This window comes from Lissotriton helveticus, chromosome 9 (assembly GCF_964261635.1).
Source record: "Lissotriton helveticus chromosome 9, aLisHel1.1, whole genome shotgun sequence".
NCBI classification, from domain to species: domain Eukaryota; kingdom Metazoa; phylum Chordata; class Amphibia; order Caudata; family Salamandridae; genus Lissotriton; species Lissotriton helveticus.
The window spans coordinates 621,557,181-621,578,260 of record NC_136070.1 but is presented as its reverse complement, the minus strand read 5'-3'; the positions used below and the strand labels follow the sequence as shown (position 1 = coordinate 621,578,260).

Below are 21,080 nucleotides of genomic sequence, written 5' to 3'. Positions count from 1 at the left end.
AGACGTGTTATGCCTTTATGTTTTAACAAACCAGGCTGCAACAGGTTGTACATTCCAGAATGTTTAGACATTGTGTCTTGTTTCTTTTCTCTCTCTGCTTTTTTTATAACATTATTTATGATCCAGAACCAATTGATCCTTTTTAGGATACATTGTGTAATCACAATCCCTAAAATGACATTTTTTTGAAATGTGCTACAGAATATAACTACAGAAATAAGTGAATACATAAGTAGAAAATACTTGATAAAGTACCCAGAATAGCATGTAATCCAGAACATAAGACATTTGAGCGGTGGACGAGATCTCAAACATTTTTATAGCCTCGTTGTGGGTGCAGAGCTGCATGATCCTATATTTTCTGCTTGGATGATGATAAAGTAGAATCATTTACCATATCCTTTGGTGACCATACGGATTACTGGAAAGTATCCTCGTCCACTGAAGTCGTCTCCTTGATCCACAAGTGCTTCTTTCACCGCCTCATACCCGCATAGCACGAGCACTGGCTGAGAGCCAAAGTACAGCGTAAAGACTGGCCCATACGTTTTACTGAGCTGTGGGGAAAAGGAAAAATGTAAGAGAAAAAAACGTCATGGCCAAAACTGGAACCTCCATATTTACTTGGAAAATTGTTTTTGCAAAGTAAGGTGTTCCGAAAACAAGCAACAGGTGTCTTGTGATATATTTAATAACGCATGTAATTTTACAAGGCATGCAGTATAATTTGTGTGTCCCCTTTAGGTGACAAAGGGAGCTTGTATCATTTTAATAAGTCAAACATCTGTATTGCTTATGCGTTGCATTCATGTTGGCAATGATTTTGCTTTGTGTTCAAAGGTGAGGTCTTTGGTTGGTCAGTTCTTTGAAAACTTCCCAACACATGATTTCTTCCTCAGGTTCATAGATAAGTTGGTCAATTTAAACTGCTTCGTCTCCAGTGCTTTATCATAAGCATCAACAAAAGATTAGCAATGCCAATTTTCCTGGCTAGTCTGGTGAAGGAAAGCCTTAAGTTGATAAAGACAAGGAGTAGAATATTATGCATTCTCTAATCTTGCTTTTTTTACTACCCCAACCACTTAAAAAGGATATTAAAACGTAATTTCCTGTAACTCCTGATATTGTACACAAAACTAGGTAACTAATCGATTGCATTAACTTTCACGTTTCCTGACGCAAACTAAAGTCCATACACCGAAGACCCAATAGGAGAAAAACAACCTTTAGGAGGCAATCTGATTTGCTCAAATTGACACTAGAAAAGAAAAGAAAGGATTCACTAATGTCTACAGTCATATAGGGAGCCGTGGTATAAGGTAACTTACTATATCAGATACAGAAGGGATAATATTTGCATTCATGTCTTTCTTAAAAGTATATCAAGTGATAACTCCTTTCTTGATCATGTTCCTCCAGTTGAGAACTGGCCACTGCAAGCCCCATAGTCACATTGGCTAGCATCTGATTCTAGGCCATGATCTGAGGATGTAGTGAATATCTTAGGGCCATTACAAGCTTCCAGAAGACTCACTAACCATGAAATATACTCCAGAATGTCTCACTCTAAGATACTCATATCTGAGTGGTAGAGGCTCATTTCTAGGTGTTTTATGTTTAAACTCAGAATGATTCCACAATAGAATGCCCCTGGAAAAAGAAGCTTGAATAGAAGTGGCTAAGAGGCTGACTAGCCTGTCCAACTTTTGGGGAGAACTAGGTGTAAGAGACTGAGGGCCCAATTCAGAGTTTGGCAGACAGGGTCTCCATCACAAACGTGAAGGAGTACCGTATCTGACAAACTCTCAGTGCATCCACCTCATTTAGAGATGCACACACCGTAAGGCTTCTGTAAATGGAGCCCCTGTTGGCTCCATAGACAGAAAGGTTAGTCAGATGTCCTGATGGACTAAGGGCTGTCAGAAGCAGAGCATTACGCCACCTGCCCTATTTAGGGTTGACAGCGTAATGTCATTTTTTATATGTCACCATCGGGTGAAAAGAAAAAAGCAAATAATAGCCCCACATGCTGAGAGGAACTCTAAAGGGATCTGAAATGTAATTTCTCTGTATGACACTGCTGGAATTAATTTGGCTGAGAAGATTTCAAGAACTGAGTTTACCGATAGACGAGCCGTTTGAGATAAAACCTCCTGAGTTGAAATGAGAGGTGACACATTTTGTAATTTACTTTACTAGGTCTGAGTGAAATTTACATTACGCCACCATAACTCATGTAATTTGGGGACTTTTGCATTACGCTTGTTACAAGAAATTCCAAAGATTAGGTCTTTATGCCACTTCATGTAATTATGCACCACTTGTGGTAAATATTTACAGCAATCTGATTAAAACAACAAAACAACAGAGGCTGTTGTTCGCAGTGCTTTTGTTCTTGCACTATTTTTTGGGGATGCTCGTCAGCATGTCTGCTACAAACAGATTAAAAAGTGGGGGGCCAAAACACATTCCTGCTTGAGCATGTGATTTGTAACGATTCTTTCTGCTGAATCTTGTGTCAAATCCAATTTTGATCCTCACCTATGTATCCATATGTGGATTCTAAATGGCTTTTAACAGAGATGGGCAATGCCCTAAGTTGTGAGTTTTGTTCCTTGCAGTCCTCTGTTTACACTATCGAAAACTGCACTACAATTTCCAAGAAGCACACATATACTGAAGTCCCTTTAAAATGGCTTTTGTGACATTTTGTTTAAGATCATGACATTATCCGTGGTCTCTGAGCCTAGACTGAAGCCTATCTGAAATATTGAAAGAAGCTTTGCTGATGTATCCATTCTTCCAGTTGAAATAGAACAATTTTAGCTAACAGTTTGGTTTCCAGTAAGTCTATAGTTCTTTGTATTTTTCTAAATTTCCGTTTTTATTTATTCGATGAAGAATTGATCCTTTTCAAGAGTCTGGAATGGACTGGGCTTCAAGACAGTTTGTAAGAGAGATGACCTTTTAGAAGGTTAATAGGAATGAAGTTTGGCCCAGAGGGTCTGGGTGATTTAGCCAGTTTCAGATTAGGGAAAACCCTATTTCTTAAATCCTGATGGTTACATGACAACAGTATTAATCTTCCAGTTGCTTGTCGTGACATCATAATGCAGCTCCGGGGGCGTGGTCTGGCTACAAAGGAAAATGTCCCCCTGAGTATGGAGCTCTGCTTCGGGACAAAATCCAGATGGAGGCGGCGCTCTCCCCAGCACGGCCAGGGCTACCACAGTGACGTTTTTGGAGAGCCAAGCTATGATTGGCCAGAGTTTTGTGGCAAAATGAACTCTTTTAGGGTTTATTTTGGAATGATGAAACGATTGAGGTGACAGATGTCTATCAGGCCCTGTGACGCAACAAAAACCTTGGTCCTAGTGTAGCCGGTGCGCCTTGCCATATCGCGTATAGCGGAATTGAAGGGATAACACCCTCTTTGGTTCTGGTTCTTCTGAAATGGTAGGAACTTGCAGCGCTTTCTACAAATACGAATGAAATGTTCTCTAATTGCTTTTTGGAAGCCTCTATAAAAGGGAAAATTTGAGAACAGCACTTCACAGCAGAGAATCACTTTGAGCACTTCTGGGAGTTGTTTATTCTTAGAATGTGACAAAATAGGTCGGCGCTTCTTATATTGTCGCTATTATTTGAGGATATTCTTCATGTTACTTCAGTAATAAAGACCCGGTGGACGTAACCCCTAGACACTGTTTGTTTGCAGCACGTCTCCTGGCGCTTCATAAGGAGATTAATCTGACTGCAGACGATATGGGTCTTAAAGTGAGGTGAATTCTTTCAAGTCACATTTTGATATCATTCGTAAGAGTATTAGAGGTGTAATGTAAAGAGGAAAAAAAATACCTGTGACGCACTACAAGCTTAGGGTCTCACGTATTCTGTCAGCCTTGCATTGATACCACACAAGGGTTTTCTGATATCATGTACAACGCAACAAAGGAGAAAATATTTCCCTCAATGCTGATAATTACGACAGGATAGGATACTATAACGCATCACATAAATTAATTAATTAACAATAACCTGTTTGTATTTCCATAATACCTCTCTGTACAGCTACTGGCAAACTATATTCTGAGGGGGAAAAACTTTCCTACACTCACTTTCACAATAAACTCATGAATAGAATGTGACAAATTTCGATTATAATCTTCACATTACCGACATCACTATTGTGAAAGCTGTCCATACTATAATTAAGGAGAGTGACAAAGCCTCAAACACTGCAATTTTAGTTAGAATTGATTTAAGAAACTCTGAATAACACTTTGTGAAGGATAGTGATGATAGACGAAGTGACCTTGAACCAAAGAGGAAATGCTGTGATTAGGCGCACTTGGGAGGCAATAGTCCTTACCTGTGCCTGCATTCCCACCATATTATTGGAAACTCAGTTCTAGTTACTTTTTGGTTCTGTGAACAAGGCAAAGTTCACTGTTTTATTGCCAACTACTATCGAGTGCGCATAACCAATATGTCAAGCATAATCACTGTTATAACTCAGACAAATAGGTTTCTGTTAACACTATTAGTATTAATTTTAAATACAGAAGAACATCCACAAATACCTAATTATAAGAACGAGAACAAAAATTCCAAGCAGCCCCTCTTTGCAGAATTATTAAAGCAATCACGCAGTATGTCTACAAAAGCCTCAGCTTTACCAAGATCTAGCCCATCTCAGGTCGCCTCAACTGCAATATCAGGGGAAACTATGGATCACATTTTACAAGAAATTTCGACAATCAGTTGCCATTTGACAGATATGGACACTAACATCTCTTCTCTTACAACAGAGGCCAAATCAATTAGAGCGGATATTGTACAATTTCATAATAAAAACGGAAGGACTAGACAAACTGTTAACTGTAGTAGAAGCCAGGCTTTATTCAGTGCAAAACAGGGATCAGGATTTATTACTTCTCCGCAGCAAGCTCGTTGACCTGGAGGATCGCAGCAGAAGAGATAATATTTGTTTCTTCGGCTTGCCAGAAAAAAATGTTGAAGATCAGAATACTAGAGCATTCTTATGTAATGTTCTTCCCAAATGGGTTGGTATTACCTTTGATCTATTGCTTGAAATTCAACATGCACATCGTATTGTCCCTCCACGTAAAGACTCAGATTCTCGCCCAACACCCTTCATTGCTTGCTTCTTGAGACATGAACAAGTAAGACAACTATTAATGGTGGCGGACACACAAGGTTCATACATATATGATTGTCATGAACTCCGCATGGCAGCTGACTTCTCAAGAGAAACTAATGAAAGAAGAAAGGCATTCCTATCTATGAGACCTCAACTGCGGAAAATGGACATCAAATATGGTTTGTTTGGCCCAGCTCGTTTCCGCATCACCAAAAATGACGACTCAAAAGATTTTTGTATCCTGAAGATTTACAACACTTCCTGGATGGCATGAAAATTCAGAATATGGACATACAACATACTCCTATAGACCAGTCTTCCCAAGGTTTTAAATATTCTCAACAACAGTCAGATAGTATATGTCGCAACACCAGTGAAGCTCATCAGAGACATAGAACGAACAATCCGTACCCATGAAGACAAAGCCTCTGCCTTACAGACAGCATCTACCTTCACACAAGACCAGCTTAGAGATAAATCTCGCTCTCCCTTAAAATCTGCTTCAGATGGAAAGTAGGCCTTGACGATATCTACTTTTTATTACAGATATAGTTATAGCTAGTACCCTCTTCATAACTATTTTCAAGTCCCTTACATCAGAGACTGACTAGTATATGGTTCTTATGCTTTAAAGAAAAATAGCTTCTACACTTTGAACAGATAAGTATTACCTACATTTTTTATTTATTCATTGTTATTATTATATATTATATAGTATTTATATTTATAATTGCATCTATGCCTATATTATTCAGAGTTAAACTATGATCTGAAATATGGTTGTTATATTTAAGGCTTGTTAATGGAGAAATATTTATTATATGCTATTTCAAGTTGTGCACCATAAGATTTTAAAACCATATGTCCTTAGCTATATTTGAAGCAAAATGTTTTAGCTTATTGTTTAATTCTCAGCATGTCATATTGTCAACTTCTCTCCACACTTTTTGAATTACAGATGTTTTAGTATATATTTATGTGTCTTATTAGACTTAGCCTCCTCCTTTCTAATAGTCAATGTTCTACATAAATAGGTCCTCGGAGACCGCTCTGCAACGGAGGCACACCGCACTTTACAGGAGGACACTGATTTCTCTGTCACACCACACTTTACCCCTGACCCTTGGAGGATGCTATAACTGCACAGAGCCGGTCCCGCAGCGCCGGGCGTGCACCGGGCGAATACCAGGCGAAGACGTGCCTTTATTAGCCCATCATAGACCGGAATAGACTGAGCTGGGCCACGGCTCTTTATTCATCGTTAAAAGGTACTGTGACAGGGGGAGAACGTTTGCCTATGTACAAACAGATACTGGTATTGTTATCTACTAACTTCACAATTTTTCAACGCAGGGATCATCTTCGCTGATAACAGATAACGTTATATGTATTGACAGTTTAACATCACTTCCCATTGGGTTAAAACTAGATTGCTACGGGCTTTTGAGTTTGAATTGTGTTAGGTTTTAATATAATTTGTTTGTCTTCTCCATTTTACACATAATTTTGAAAATGGGGAAAAGGAAATCACCGACTGTCAAGAATACCAAGCTTCCCAATCTGAGGTATACTCACGCCAGTCTTTACTTAACTATTTAACTGAAGCAATGGGCGCTATTCGCCAACAGATCATGACCGTAGAAGAGTCGCTGAGTTCGGGGAATTTAAACATGGGCAGTGATATGGTAGGCGATAATGCATCACAGGGGTCCCCTGTCCCTAACATAGAAGTACCCCAGTTAAGTGCTAATGGTTATATTGTAAGTACTTCAGGGTATATATCTGAAAGTGGTCAAGACTATGAGTGTCAACCACCTACTAAGTGTGCAAGAAACCCAGACACCCTTCCTAAAATAACAGGGGACACAGGACCTCCGGCTAGGGGAACCCCTTTAAAAATCCAAGAAAAGGCCATAGCAATACAAAAACTTGAGAGTAGGGAAAAATCTACAGATAGCTCCAATGCACGTACACAGAACAAGGTGGTCAAGATAAAAGCCAAACTGGATTCATTAGACATCTTTCTTAGAACAACATTAGACAACCTAACAAGCAGAATTGGAAAAATGGAAGATGCATTATCTAACCGTGTATTCAAAGGAACTGATTCCGGCACAGGAGTTATTAGACGTGCATAAGAATAATCAAGTCCAATCAGTTAATAGTGATAGAAGTCAAGACACAAACCCTGCCATTGGTAGCAATGGGGAACCTGGGCGTGTACTACATCAAAGAAATGAGAAATTCCCTACTATTCACCACGAGGCTCGCCCTAATACGATAGTCCCAACCCCGATCATATCAACTCATTCCCCAAATTCGCATTCTCAACCCCTCTAGCTTCATAAATGATAGTGAAGGTGAAAGACATAAAATACATCTGGATTTGCCACCTGCCGCCACTCCTTATGTAGTGGTATTAGCTAATGTCCCAAGAGTACAGACGGGGACGTCGTAATCATGGGAGCTTCTAAGGAATAGATCGTTATACTGGCTTGGCACCAGGATGGGTTTATCTGAGAGATTATTTGAAGAATTTAAAATGGCAAAGCGAGTACCGTGGGTTGGCAGAGGCTGAAAGAACTTGAGTGGAGATTGAGTGGTGTTGACATTCAAAAAGACCGCAACTAGTGCAATTAATCCTGAATAGAGCTGGGACCCATACAATCACAAGTCAGGGAGTCAATCTAGTACATTTGGGTTACTTCTATCACCCAAGGAATAATAATACTCTTACTAACTTGAGGGAACCACAGCTGTGGGGTTTGAGAAATCAGTTTAATGCGCCTGTCTTCAGTCAGTTCGCGAAACTCGCCAATCTCGAATCAGTTGACTCAGTACAATTAGGGGATGTACAGCACAGAGTTACTCCTAGGACACAGGGGACCTCGCATAGTTTGGGGCCTCTGGTACTGTTACCTGCCAACACAAATAATAATGAACATGTCTCCTCTGAGAAAGAAAGCACAGAGAGAGTATACAACCCGCTGTGCAATACCATGATAGAACCAATTTTACCCCCACCCCAACAAATTAATTCCATATCAACTAACAATATTAATGAGAGGGTTAATGAATGTGGTAATGGACTGGAGGATAAGTGTCAACTTTTATTCTTGAATGTTGCCGGATTAAAATCTAAGGTGTCTAATACCCAATGGGTCGTATTTGTGAATAACTTTAATATTGTCAGCCTTCAGGAAACCTGGGTAATAGACCCCATACATATAAGTGGCTATAAAACATTCCATACCCCAGCTATCACTTCATTATCTGGCAGGGCAAGAGGGGGGCTGTGTACGTATATCTCAAATGACTTGATCTAAAGGAAAATTGAATTTATCGCTAATGAACCTTACTATCACATACTTAGACTACACATAGATTGTACTCTCTGTATGGTGGTAGTGAATTTTTATAACAATGCGACACCCGAGACGATTAAGGATATACTGAAATCTCTGAGCAGACATTTACACAACCTAGATACCGGTCCTAACAAAGAGATAATTATGATATGGGGCGGGGATTTTAATTCCCCCACATGTAAATACGCTGATAAAGAGGTTTGTGGCCTAACATACCAAAAAGGTGATAGTTTTGCCCATTTCCCATATACCGTGTATGGCGATTCTCTGAACGATATCATGTTTATGTTTGACTTGGAATTTGTTAACAATCTGTTCGCCCATGTTACCTTTTTGCCCTACTTTTAATGGCCGAGGCATATTTTCAACCATAGATTTTATACTGTCTTCCAGCAGATATTCTTCACATAATAACATTTTTAAGACACATGGGATTTCCTTAAGCGATCATCACCTGACTGCTGTTCCTGTCGTGCTCTGCGAGCGTAACGGATCACTTCTGCTGTTCTCTGCGCTGTCAGAGAGGATTTAATAACTCTCCGTGCTCCGTGCTGTTGCCTCCCCGTGGACTCGCTGGTGTGAGCGAGAGCTGCTGTCGGCACGCTCTGACCTACGCTCCCAGCTTGAGTCTACAGGGTTGAGGCCAGGGCAAGTGAAAGAACTACATCTAGCCCGGGGGACTGCGAGGACCAGCAACCCCTGCCTGGAGCAGCTGGTGCCTCTTCCCCCAGGCGACACGCCCACGGACACGCCCACCGGCGAATCAAGGATTTAGCTTCGTGACACCCGCTTCCCGGGCGCCACTCACCTGACTGCTGTTCCTGTCGTGCTCTGCGAGCGTAACGGATCACTTCTGCTGTTCTCTGCGCTGTCATAGAGGATTTAATAACTCTCCGTGCTCCGGTATGTTGCCTCCACGTGGACTCGCTGGTGTGAGCGAGAGCTGCTGTCGGCACGCTCTGACCTACGCTCCCAGCTTGAGTCTACAGGGTTGAGGCCAGGGCAAGTGAAAGAACTACATCTAGCCCGGGGGACTGCGAGGACCAGCAACCCCTGCCTGGAGCAGCTGGTGCCTCTTCCCCCAGGCGACACGCCCACGGACACGCCTACCGGCTATACGTATAAAATAACAAGTAGTCTCCCGCGACGCGGGACGCGCGCGGGACCAAGCGCGGAGCTAAGCCCGGGCAAAGGGCGGGCCGTCTGCGGCCGTCCGAGGACGCACTAGGACGGGACGGGCCACCCTACTAACATCGGCTCTCAAAAAGTAAGGCTCATTCGTATCTGAACACATAAACAAAGTACATTTTGGTTTCTAAGTACGCGGGAATTGAAGTTTGATATTAACACCAATTGCGCGAAAGGAAATGGGGCTTAAAAAATTACGATCACGGACCATCTTCATGAAACGTATGGGCACAGAGGATGCTGTACGGAAAACAAAAGACAAATCAGTTAAACAAGGTCGCATACTGCGGACCCCGGCAATCAGTGAATATTTTTTTGGTCTTACAACCAAGGATGAAACTGACAAAATTATAATAGATCCAGAAGCGACAAACATCTCCGTAGTACCCGCAGGGCTAGAAACACGTTTTGAAATTGCATCCGGATCCAATTTAAATCTTCATCTGAGTAATGTGGTTTCTGATAATAAGCAAAAATCTATCGATTCCCTTAACAAATTACAATTCCAGGATCAAGAGGAGATTCATCTTGTATCCTCTACTCCCAAAAAAAGCTCTGGGAATAAATGTCAACTAGAAGAACTCTGGGCTAATAAATCAAAGATATCAGAAAAACTATCAGAGCCCAAAATAACTAATAGTTTCCCTCAGTTAACAAACCCAGCACAACCTCTCTCACTTGAATCATCTGTTGACCCATTCAATATAAAAACTAACTATGCAGCTAACATTGTTACACCAATGTCAAAAGCCCTTTTCACACTACAAGAGATACTTGAGTCAGTGCTCTCCTTTCTGGGAAATATACTAGAAAATTCGGACCAAACCTTGGACGTTCAAATCGGGATCCTTAGGCATCTAGTGGAGGAAAAGAAGAGAAGAAAATCCCCTGAAATGGAAAATAAACATCCGGAATACAATAATGATCTACAAAAGAATAATAATATAAGTCATTGCAACATTGAAAAGGAGACACAAAAACACGACCGTGGTACTCAGACATTAAATGTAACAAAACGAAAAAAGGGAAAGCTAGAAAATCAACTTGAAACATCAATAATCTCTCTAAAAAAACTCTTTACGGAAAAACCTCCAAGTGAAAAGCAATATCCAATTTTCACAAAAGCGATCAAATCAAATACACTAAATAACGATGATCTGATTGAAAATACTCAAGAAGTCAGTCTCAATAATACGCCAGAAAATAAAAAAGGTGGGAAACCCTGTAGTAAGAAAGAAACTCAGCAAGTGGAAGGAAAAAAAAAGAGGAAAAAGCCATTAAGACGTATCCATAAAAGAAAAAATCGCAAGTTGAAATTCCAAAAGTCCATATTTGTCAATGAAATACAAGAAGTACAAGAAGGTGATTCCGTAAAATCAGGATTGATTGAGAATATGGAAACCAGCTACAAAAAAAAGGAAGAGAAATTACAACTACTAGACCCGGTAGCAAAAGAATTTTATCCATACAAACTCTTTGAAAAACCAGTACACCATGACATATGTGAAAGAAATAACGAAGGAAAAAATTATTATGGTGCAGAAATATGTTACTCCAAAACATTACAACTTGAAGAACTTTTCCCAATGGATACGGTACCTCTTAACAGAAGCAGGGTCGTCAATCTCCTTCACTATATAAAGCCATTAGAAACCCTAACTAGCAGTGAAATTGATTTAGTAACTTTCCCGCAACGAGATAACACTAAAAAAGCTATAGTATCGTTTTGGTCATATGTTATCCCTGAGATCATACTCAAAGAAAAAGAGACATTACACAAACATGGATATGATGTTATCCCAGTAATGATTCCAAAGGAAGATAGAATCCCCACAGGATACGATGAACAAATACGATCAATCTCTAATTCCCAATATGAAAATCACTTCAGACCCATTGATTTGACTGGAGCGTCGAATTTAGGAACTAATCTTATAGGGAAAGACTCTCTAAAAATAAAAGTGGAAAATGGAGAAAGGGCAGTATGGCACCAAGACTCTAAAGGAAGAGACTTCAGTGAAAGCATAAAGTCGTGGTCAAGGGTATCAGGGAATTGGAACAGTAAGAAATTCTCTACATGTCTTGGACAATCTGTTTAACAATGGCCTAAAAATAACATCATGGAACATGGCGGGGAAAAATACGATCAAACTGAAGGAGGCCATAAGTAACCATCCAGACATCTTGATGCTACAAGAAACATGGGCAACTGACTCATTTTCTTTGAAAAACTATTATGCTTATGACACCCCAGCCATAGCCACTAATCGGGGCCATGCAAAAGGTGGTTTGGCCATTCTATTGTCGGAGGAATACTTGTGGGGCCAGGAAGTTATTCAAACCAAATCATACCACCTGCAATGTATAAAGGTCGTACTAAAAATACATAACTCAGCATCCGAAAAGGCAATTTTGCTTTTCAACGTATATGCCCCTCCTGGCAAGAACGAAGATATCACATTTGTGGAGATAATGGAAACCATTGTGCAGATAGTAGAAGATCAATTACATATTCCATACATAATAACAGGTGACTTAAATGGCAAAATCTCTAATTTTGAAATTAGTACATGGGCCGAATTATATAAAGAGGAATCTGTTGAATTCTCAGTCCCACAATTCCCTAAAGGTTTAAAATCCGATAAAAGAGGAAAACTATTACTATCTACATTGCCCACTTTAAATGGTGTAATCTTGAATGGCAACATAGAAGGCGATATCCCGGCATCCTACACCAGACGGGGTAACGGAAGTCTATCCATTATTGACTACATCATCTGCAGTATGAATCTATTGGAGACTGCTACCCACCCACAAGTAAAGCTAAGCAAAGAGAGTGACCATGCGCTGATGAATTTAACTACGGAATGGAAGCCTCAAACTGCACTAGATAGGCAGTTAATTTTCCATAAAAGTTCTGTCTTGATAAATGGAGAACAGAGAAGAATTTTCTGGAGCTCTAAAATTCTGGACAGAATATCGACATTGATTGAGCATGCTGGTCTCCTAGCAAAAAATTTTTCGGAGGACCCAATAGAAAACTTTGAACACATAACTGATGAGCTTAGGAATTTTCTATTGGACAAATTACATCGTGCTCCTCCAGGAGTTAACAGGTGGAATAATCAAAATCTCAATAAAAAATAAAATACAAACTAACCAAAATTCTATTACGAAGAAAAAACTGAACAAACTCGTACGTGTCCAATATATGAATGCCTCTATATCTACTGAGAAAGAAATCAATAAACTAAAAAATAAACTCAGGAGAGAGAAGCAAAGAAATAAAAAAGAAACTCAAGACCGCAATTGGATTGACATTCAAGTAGCAGCAAAAGACTCTAATCAACGCAAATATTGGTCCCTCATAGCAAAATTAACAGGGACGAAAAAGAAACTTCAACCAATACCTGTCCCCCCAAAGGAGTGGGAAACTTATCTCACTGATTTGTACAAAGTAAACCCGATTATATCTGATGGGAAAAGTCAAGAAAAAAAGTAAAAGTAAAGGCAAAGTGGACTTACAAACTCTTAGAGTTACAGCTATCTCAGTGGAAAGGACAATCAGAAAAGCAAGAAAAACAGGTGCCTCTGGCCCAGATCAGATTCCTATAAAGATTTATCAAGCAAATCCAAGGGAATGGAGTAAATCGTTATCGGATCTATTTAATTTTATCTTCAAAATCGGACAAATACCAAAATCCTGGCAGGGGAGTACGATTATCCCAATACATAAAAAGGGGAGCAAGACAACTGCCGGAAATTATAGGCAAATTGCCCTAATGGACGCTGCGGGTAAAATCTTTGCAGCAGAAGTTCTACAAAGACTAAAGGACTGGGCTTTTTCACTGGATAAAATTCCAATGTTCCAAGCTGGCTTTAGGCCAAAACATTCAGTTACAGACAATATTGCTATTATCCAAACAATATTAGATAAATATGTAACAGGAAAATCTCAGCCAGTATACGCAGTGTTCATCGATTACTCGACTGCGTTCGACCGTGTCGATCGACCAACTTTATGGCATAAACTCAGGGAACTTGGAATTCCAGATCAATTACTGCAAACCATTATGAATCTTCATACCAATACCTGGTGTCAGGTACAAATGGGGGGAGAAAAGGGCCTAACAAAAAGGATACAAACAGCTAATGGTCTAAAGCAAGGGTGCCTTCTGGCCCCATTATTATTTTCTTTATATCTCAGCGACCTGCCTAAACAGCTACAGCAGGGCTTATGTTTATCACCTAAAATTGCTAAGCAAAGCATACAAGTACTACTGTATGCCGATGATATAGTGATGCTTGATCTAACCCCTTTCGGTCTACAAAATTCTCTGGATATACTTCATGCTTATTCAAAAGCAAACTTCTTAACCCCGAACTTAAATAAAACACAAATTGTGGTTTTTTCGAGAAAGAAATTTAGTAATAAATACAGTTGGAGTCTAGGTGGAGGAAAAATAGAAATAGTGAACGAGTATCCCTATTTAGGCAGGATACTATCAAAGAACACCTCTAATGCAAAACATATAGAACATTTAATGAAGAAATCTGATGTTCACACTGAGGCCCTCTTAAGACTCTACCGTTCTACTGGGAATCGGCACTTCTCCTCTCTGATTAAAATATATAAAGCAAAAATTCCACCTGTGCTATCATATGCAACAGAGTATATTCCGATAAAACAGTGGACCTACATGGACCGTAAAGAGGGGAAAATTTTAAAAAGAATAATGAAGGTCTCTGATTCCGTACCAGTTCAGGCATTACGTTTGGAATTCTCGATCACAAGTTCGTTCGCCACAGCAGTAGCCAACGTAATCAGGTGGAGCTACAATCTTCTTAATGCAAAGGAGGGCACACTAAGACACTTACTGAAAAAGGAAGTCTTTAACGGTGAAACAAAAAACCAGACCTTCTCAAACAATATGAAAATTATATTCCAAATGGCAGAAATCACCCCGGATATTTTATGTAGTTGGACAGTAGCTCAATTGAAACTCTTTCTAAGATGCTATACCCCGAAGCTAAGCTATGAATTAGACTATGACCACTGCAAAAAACTGAAAACATATAAATCCTTCACGGACTCTCTGGAATATAAGCAAATTCAACCATATATCGGGTTCTCCCTGATCCATGGCGCAAGAAGGACAATCACTATGTTAAGACTGGGCATTTTACCAGTACTAACTTACACAGCAAGATGGTCGCCAGGAGGAACATTCCTATGCCCCCTGTGTGAAGGGGGAGACCAAGACATTGAGCATTTGCTGTTTGTGTGTCCCAATATAAATGTAACTATTGCACGCACAAGATATCTTGCCCCGATTTATCAAACTTGTAGAATCATCAAAGTGAGTGAACTATTGCAGTTGTGTAAACATCCGTCAAATGAATTTGTTTGTTACAATTTCTTTAAGTTTTTTAAATCTTTTTTACCATTGTACTGATTATATGTGAAACTTATCTTTTTCTATCTTTGTAAATTGTATATTTGTGGTCCTCTGTCGAGTACCAGTACAAATAAAATTTTTGACTTTGACTTTGACTTTGACTTAAGCGATCATTTCCCTTTAAGCGTAGATGTGATAGTGCTTGAAGAGAGCACTAACGCCAGAACCATCTCTGCTGATAATGCTGACAACATTGCCTTGTGAAGACAAAATGGATATGCACTTAGATGGGCTTCTGTGAACACTGATGAATTTATTTCAAAAGTTGTATCAAACTGTAAATGTATGTTTTTGTCATGCTTGGGTGAAAGGACGCTCAGTCAAGAGATTATGGAAAATGTCATGGTAATCTCTAAATATATAAAAAAAATCTCTTTTTGGTGAAACTAGGAAGAAACCGACTAATAAACAAGTGTGGTTTGACACAGACTGCACAAAGGCATAATCTAAACTTAAACATTATGTTCATGCCACAGTGAAAAATAAGGATAATATTAGGGAGGCAAGGAGAAATTATAAAACTGCACTCGAAGCTAGGCAGACTACTCTAAAAAAGATAGCCTGGCGTGCTTTACATGATGCTGCTAATAGTCGTGATTTTTCTGCCTTCTGGAAAGCGGTGAATGCGCCTTTTTTAGATGACAAAGACATGGCATCCATGGAAATTGCTATTTCCGAACCAGAGTGGATACAACACTACACGAATCTGTATAATAACCCGTTAAGAGACGTACAAGGAACTACTCTGAACATGGTTGTCACAGCACAAGAATCAAGATTGAATTTTACACTTAATGAGGTCACAGCGGCAATTACCTCAAGCATGGGTGGCAAGGCCCCAGGGCCTGATGGTATCCCTGTGGACCTTTTTAAAACAAATTTAGCTCTCTGGGGTCTGCTTTTAACTCAGGTTCTTAATGCATGTAGCGAAAGCGTTTTTTTTAGCAACCTCCCGGATAATCTTCACAGTTGAATCCAGCAGTGAAATCGGGGGGTAGCATGCAGGGTTCATCCTGTCTCACTTTTTAAAAAGTGCGACAATAATAGATTCGTACCAGGTGTAATTAAAGTATAATCTATGTCTGAGGTTATATTTGGCTGCTATAAAGTGCGTTGGTATTCCTGAGAATTGAGAGGATTCCTCCATTCAAATTCATTAGTGAAGCTAGAAATAGTTTTGAGTGACACTGGGTAAATTCAAGACTTGGTTGAAGTTGCCTGGTGCTATTAAATGTCGCTTGGCATTAATCAGCCTCTCCTTAAAAAGCAGTTATTTTAGAGCTCAAATGAAAGGAAAGACGTGAATAGGACTTATCTGACCCAACCACAGCATCAAGAAAGGATGTGAATGTATTCGTAATATGCTATATGCATTATAGTTAAATTTGATTGGTTACCTCGATCTTTGTACAACAATAGGAATGGTAGGAAAGTAAGTGTTCATTTCTTAGTCATATGGCTACTGTGAATAAACAAGTAGAATTAGAGAATGCAAAATGGAGCTTCCGGTTGAGTCATTAAATTAATCAATTTCTGATGTGGAGCGATGCAGCCTTATAATGCAACTTAAGGGGGCATACATGCAAGGTACAGTGATGATGCAGATAACACCCACACCCTATCCCTTTCATTATGGTAGTGGTTTACCCCAGCACCTGCCTGACGACATCAGCGAGAGCTTCGACATTTCAATTAGCTACAATCGGAAAATACATAACATTTTAGATCACAAGGCAAGTAAAAACTTGTATTGTTGATTTACAAAATGGAGGCTTTAGGTCCAACCCTGTACAGCCCAAACCACACAGAGACCTACATCAATGCAGCATCCATGAAGATAATGTATGGGGGGGTCACGTTGTTAGGAATTTGCAAATGCAAACGAAATACACACATCAAGAAATAAAGAAGAAAAGGTATGTGTTCCTAACTTCTGCCATTCATTAAAAATGGGTTTCCTTCTGTCTTGTGTGAAGTTCACCTTATTGGGACCAGTACACAAATAGGAGGGAACAAGTATGTGTGGAGTTCTACAACTCCACCGGAATGTACCATCCCCAAAACAGGTGGTACAGGACACCTGGAAGGCCACACCTCATACAGCTTTCCAGGCATACTACTGCACCTGTCATGGGAGTTTTTAAAGGCCGCCCTTTCCCTCGGTATAGAATTATATGCAAACTTCAATTCAGACCTGCAGTACGAACTTCCAAACCAGTGTTTAACTTGTAAATACGTGCCAGGGCCCTTGTAAGGAGGACACTGCAGCTTGCAGCACCCATTGCCCCTACCAGTGCTGCCAGTGTCAGTAGCAACACAGCTACATACCATCATACACCTACATGTGTGACATTTTAGACTGCTCCGGGCCCCCAAAGCTATAAGAATGGCTTGGACAGCAGGTATTAGTCATTGTTAATATGTATCCAATTAATAAACCACTGTTGCTGTTCTGATCTCTACATTTGACAAACATCTCCACCATGTGGAACACTGTTATAGGTGTGAGAGGAAACTACCAGCTCATGTGTGTGATTTAGTAATGTGAATTTCTCCCTTCTCATAGCAATGTCAAAGAGTAAGGCCATTTAGACCAATAGTAAGGCCATTTGTACCTGACATGATTCCTATTGTGAATTCCTGGCAGCCATAAACTAAGGCAACTTTGTCAACATCATTTCACCACCAAAAATCCCTTTTGAAAATTGAGTTCTGTTTCGCTTCTTATCGGACACAAGTACAGTTGCTTAAGATGTGTGGTATGATCCAGGGCTGGTGTGACGGCGTTGCGACCAATGCGGCAGCACTAGGTGCTGACCTGGAGGGGAGGCGCTGACCTGAGCGGGGGTGGGGGGGAGCGGGGTCACAGTGTTTAGCAATAACTTATGATTTAAAAGCACCTACTGCAGTTACTTGTGTGTCCGGGTATCAGGCAGCAAAAGAATGACTAGAAAGCTCTTGTGATTAACATTCCTATTGAGAGTGAGAGAGATCGGAGTTTTTTCAATTGGCACTTTTGATTCGCCATAAAGTAGCACATAGGGTTAATGTGCCTGCTGCAAAGAACAGATCTGTATTTTATGTGGATAGCTGAGTGGATTAGTAAAACCAGCCTTTACCAGTGCTTTCAAACAAATTTAATGTAGTTATCTAGAAAGACTCTTTCAATGTGGTGTGGAGAAAAATTAGACCAAGTCCCCGATTTTACCAGTGAATGGCTACAGTCCAATCCCTGTGCAAACAGGTGTTTACACAAGGATCAGAATTACAAGTTGCATGCTTATTATAACCCCCTTGCAGGCCCGTAAAAAAGGCAAAACCTGATCAATGTAATGTGTTAAATACCAATTGTGCATGTTATGATCATGTGCAAATCAAAACACAGAATAGGAGGTATTTAACAACTGGGGTAACCGCTTCACTCCGAGGTATTTGTATTTGCTATGTGTGGTAAGTACCTCACCTATTCTGCCGACACTGTAATGAGGGATCGAATGTGACCTTTACAGCATTGATTTTTACAACACCATTTTCCAAAAAAATAAGGTAGAAATTCTTAGGTTTTGGATGGATGGATGAATAGCTTGGAAAAACATCCCAGATAATCCAATACTTCAGAGTCTGCTATAGTATCCAGAAGCATTATATTTTGCAGCCCAAAGCATGTATATACTTATCAGAAACAATGGATGCACTAAAGTCACACATTTGTCCCACAAGAGAAGCAGTTCTGTATGCTGCGTGCCCAGTGCTGTTCCTGTGCAAATCATGAGCCCATAAAATGCTTGTGCCTGAAAAGAAAACAAATTGCGACTATTATAATGTAATGGAGGCTCATCTGTTGTTGTTTCCTAGCTGAAAAGGTTACATGGAAATGTACAACCATCATATGACAGAGTGCTACAAGTTGTGCTAGATTGTTTGAAACAAAAACATTTGGACATGAGGCAAGGAATAATAAACTTGATAGGATTGTTCCATTAACTTAAATTACATTCTGGATGTGTCAGTGTAATAGAAACCCAGTAACTTGAGATTTCATGAACTGTTTCAATATAGGCTCAGATGAACTTCTGGGAATCCCTTATTCATGCAACCTCTTGGTAGACTTTTAGGCATTTCGGACCCTTCTGGTCAGATGGGGGCGCTACTCCTGCTTTTTCAGACCCAGAAGAAATATTAACATATCTCCTAGACTCATTATTAGCAGCACCTCTATACCAGTGTTTCACACAGTACACCTGAAATGTTGTCTTCAAAAGAGTCATCCTCATATGCCCTAGTCGTATTTTCATTTTTCTTGGAGGCGACTGGGATTTGAACCTGGATAGAGAATAACTAGAACTGGAGACTTTAACATGCCTGGTCTTTCTGTTGTTCTTGCCCATAATGATATCAAAATAGGACAGAAAACACTTTCCTTGCAAAACAAGCACAGCCTACATGCTTCAGCGTGCTCCTTAAATTGAGGAAAAAGAGCACTCGGAAGAAATGAATACCATGCAAACATAGGACATTTGTGAAGAAGCAGGAAGAATTGTGATTATGAGCACCGGAAACCATATAAAGAACATGTCTTGTAACCAGCAACCTATATTGTAAAACATACTACTAGAGTAAATTGTGAGACTACATCAAAAATAAAGAATGGTATTATGTTTCTAAGAATTTAGAAAGTGTTAAAGTTCCCTTTGTTTGACACACTTTTTAGGGATAAGGAACTCTTTGGGGAAGACCTACTTCAAGCCTCTGATCCACATCCCCACCAAAAAACATATTTAAATATTTTTATTTATTTTGGAAATATGATGTGGTAAATTTGCCTTTGGGTTTTGTCCCTTGTGAAATGTCGCAATTGTATTGAGCTCCTTAGTACATCATGCTAAAAGTTAATAAAGAAATGTGAACCAAAAAAATATATTTAACAGTCCCGCACCCCTGTACCTTTATTATTGACTGGACCAGGTTCTTGCTGTCCAAATGGAGCGCGCTCCCGAGGAAAGGAAGAGAAAGCGGTCCAGGAGGAAGTTTGCTTGGTTGGCGGATGGATTTCCAGACCATGATGAAAATCAGCGAGAACAGGGTGAGAACTAAGGAAACAGAGATGCTTCCCCCCGCGTCCATCATGTCCAAGATTTGGCAGCAGCAATGTGTACTCCTGACTATCAAGAACTGTGTGTGCTTTCTCAGCCTCTGTGCTGCATGACATAGTTTTATTGAACAATCGCTGTCCATTTTCAACATGGCTTGTTTATCCGGTCTTTCCACTTAACTAATGTTTAACTTTGAGAAGTTATGCATCAACTTGAAAAGTATTCATTGAAATGCAGCACGAGTCGTGATTTCACTCTGTCCTATAACATTTAATCATGCATACAAGCAAAGCCACGTTCACGGCAATGCAAACATGTCAGGACCTTACATGCATTACCCACCCATTCTCACGTTGGTCGTACTATAACCACAAAAGTACGCAGCCAAACATACAGGTAAGAATGCAAGAATTCAATTTTATTTTGCATAGTGTTGCATTGCTATGATGTTTGCGAGATTCACATATTTATATTGAATGGTAGCCAGACACCTCAATGAATTGCACATTGTTCTAGCCAGTTAGAGAAGGAGAGTCCTGGTTTTAACACCTTCAATGCTCATGACAAGGTCAGCTCGTCATGCACTGCAGCCAAGCTGACCATGTAATTTCAATGGAAATTAGAGTAAAAGTGGGAATTGCCTTAGCACCAAAGGGGTTAATAAACACAAGGGAGGCACATATTATGCAATCTCTTTCCCTGCTGTTTATTGAATATTACCTTGAAAGCAGTACATTTCCCCAGAAAGTAACAACATCAAATACATTCACTCATCCACCATACGCAGGGGCGGTCCAACCAACCAACG

At 39.9% G+C, this 21,080-nt stretch overlaps 1 protein-coding gene across 1 annotated transcript in view; it reads right to left on the bottom strand.

Moving 5' to 3' along the window:
* Positions 1 to 20,365, bottom strand: part of LOC144781696 (cytochrome P450 2C11-like) — a 255,785-nt gene extending 235,420 nt beyond the window's left edge. Inside the window, exons 1-2 of the mRNA XM_078660673.1 lie at positions 20,124 to 20,365; positions 395 to 557 (exon numbers count right to left, since the gene is read on the bottom strand). Of these exons, the coding sequence (XP_078516799.1) occupies positions 395 to 557; positions 20,124 to 20,306 (346 nt within the window). The 5' untranslated portion in view covers positions 20,307 to 20,365. The remainder of the gene's footprint in view (positions 1 to 394; positions 558 to 20,123) is intronic.
* Positions 20,366 to 21,080: the final 715 nt, after the last annotated feature.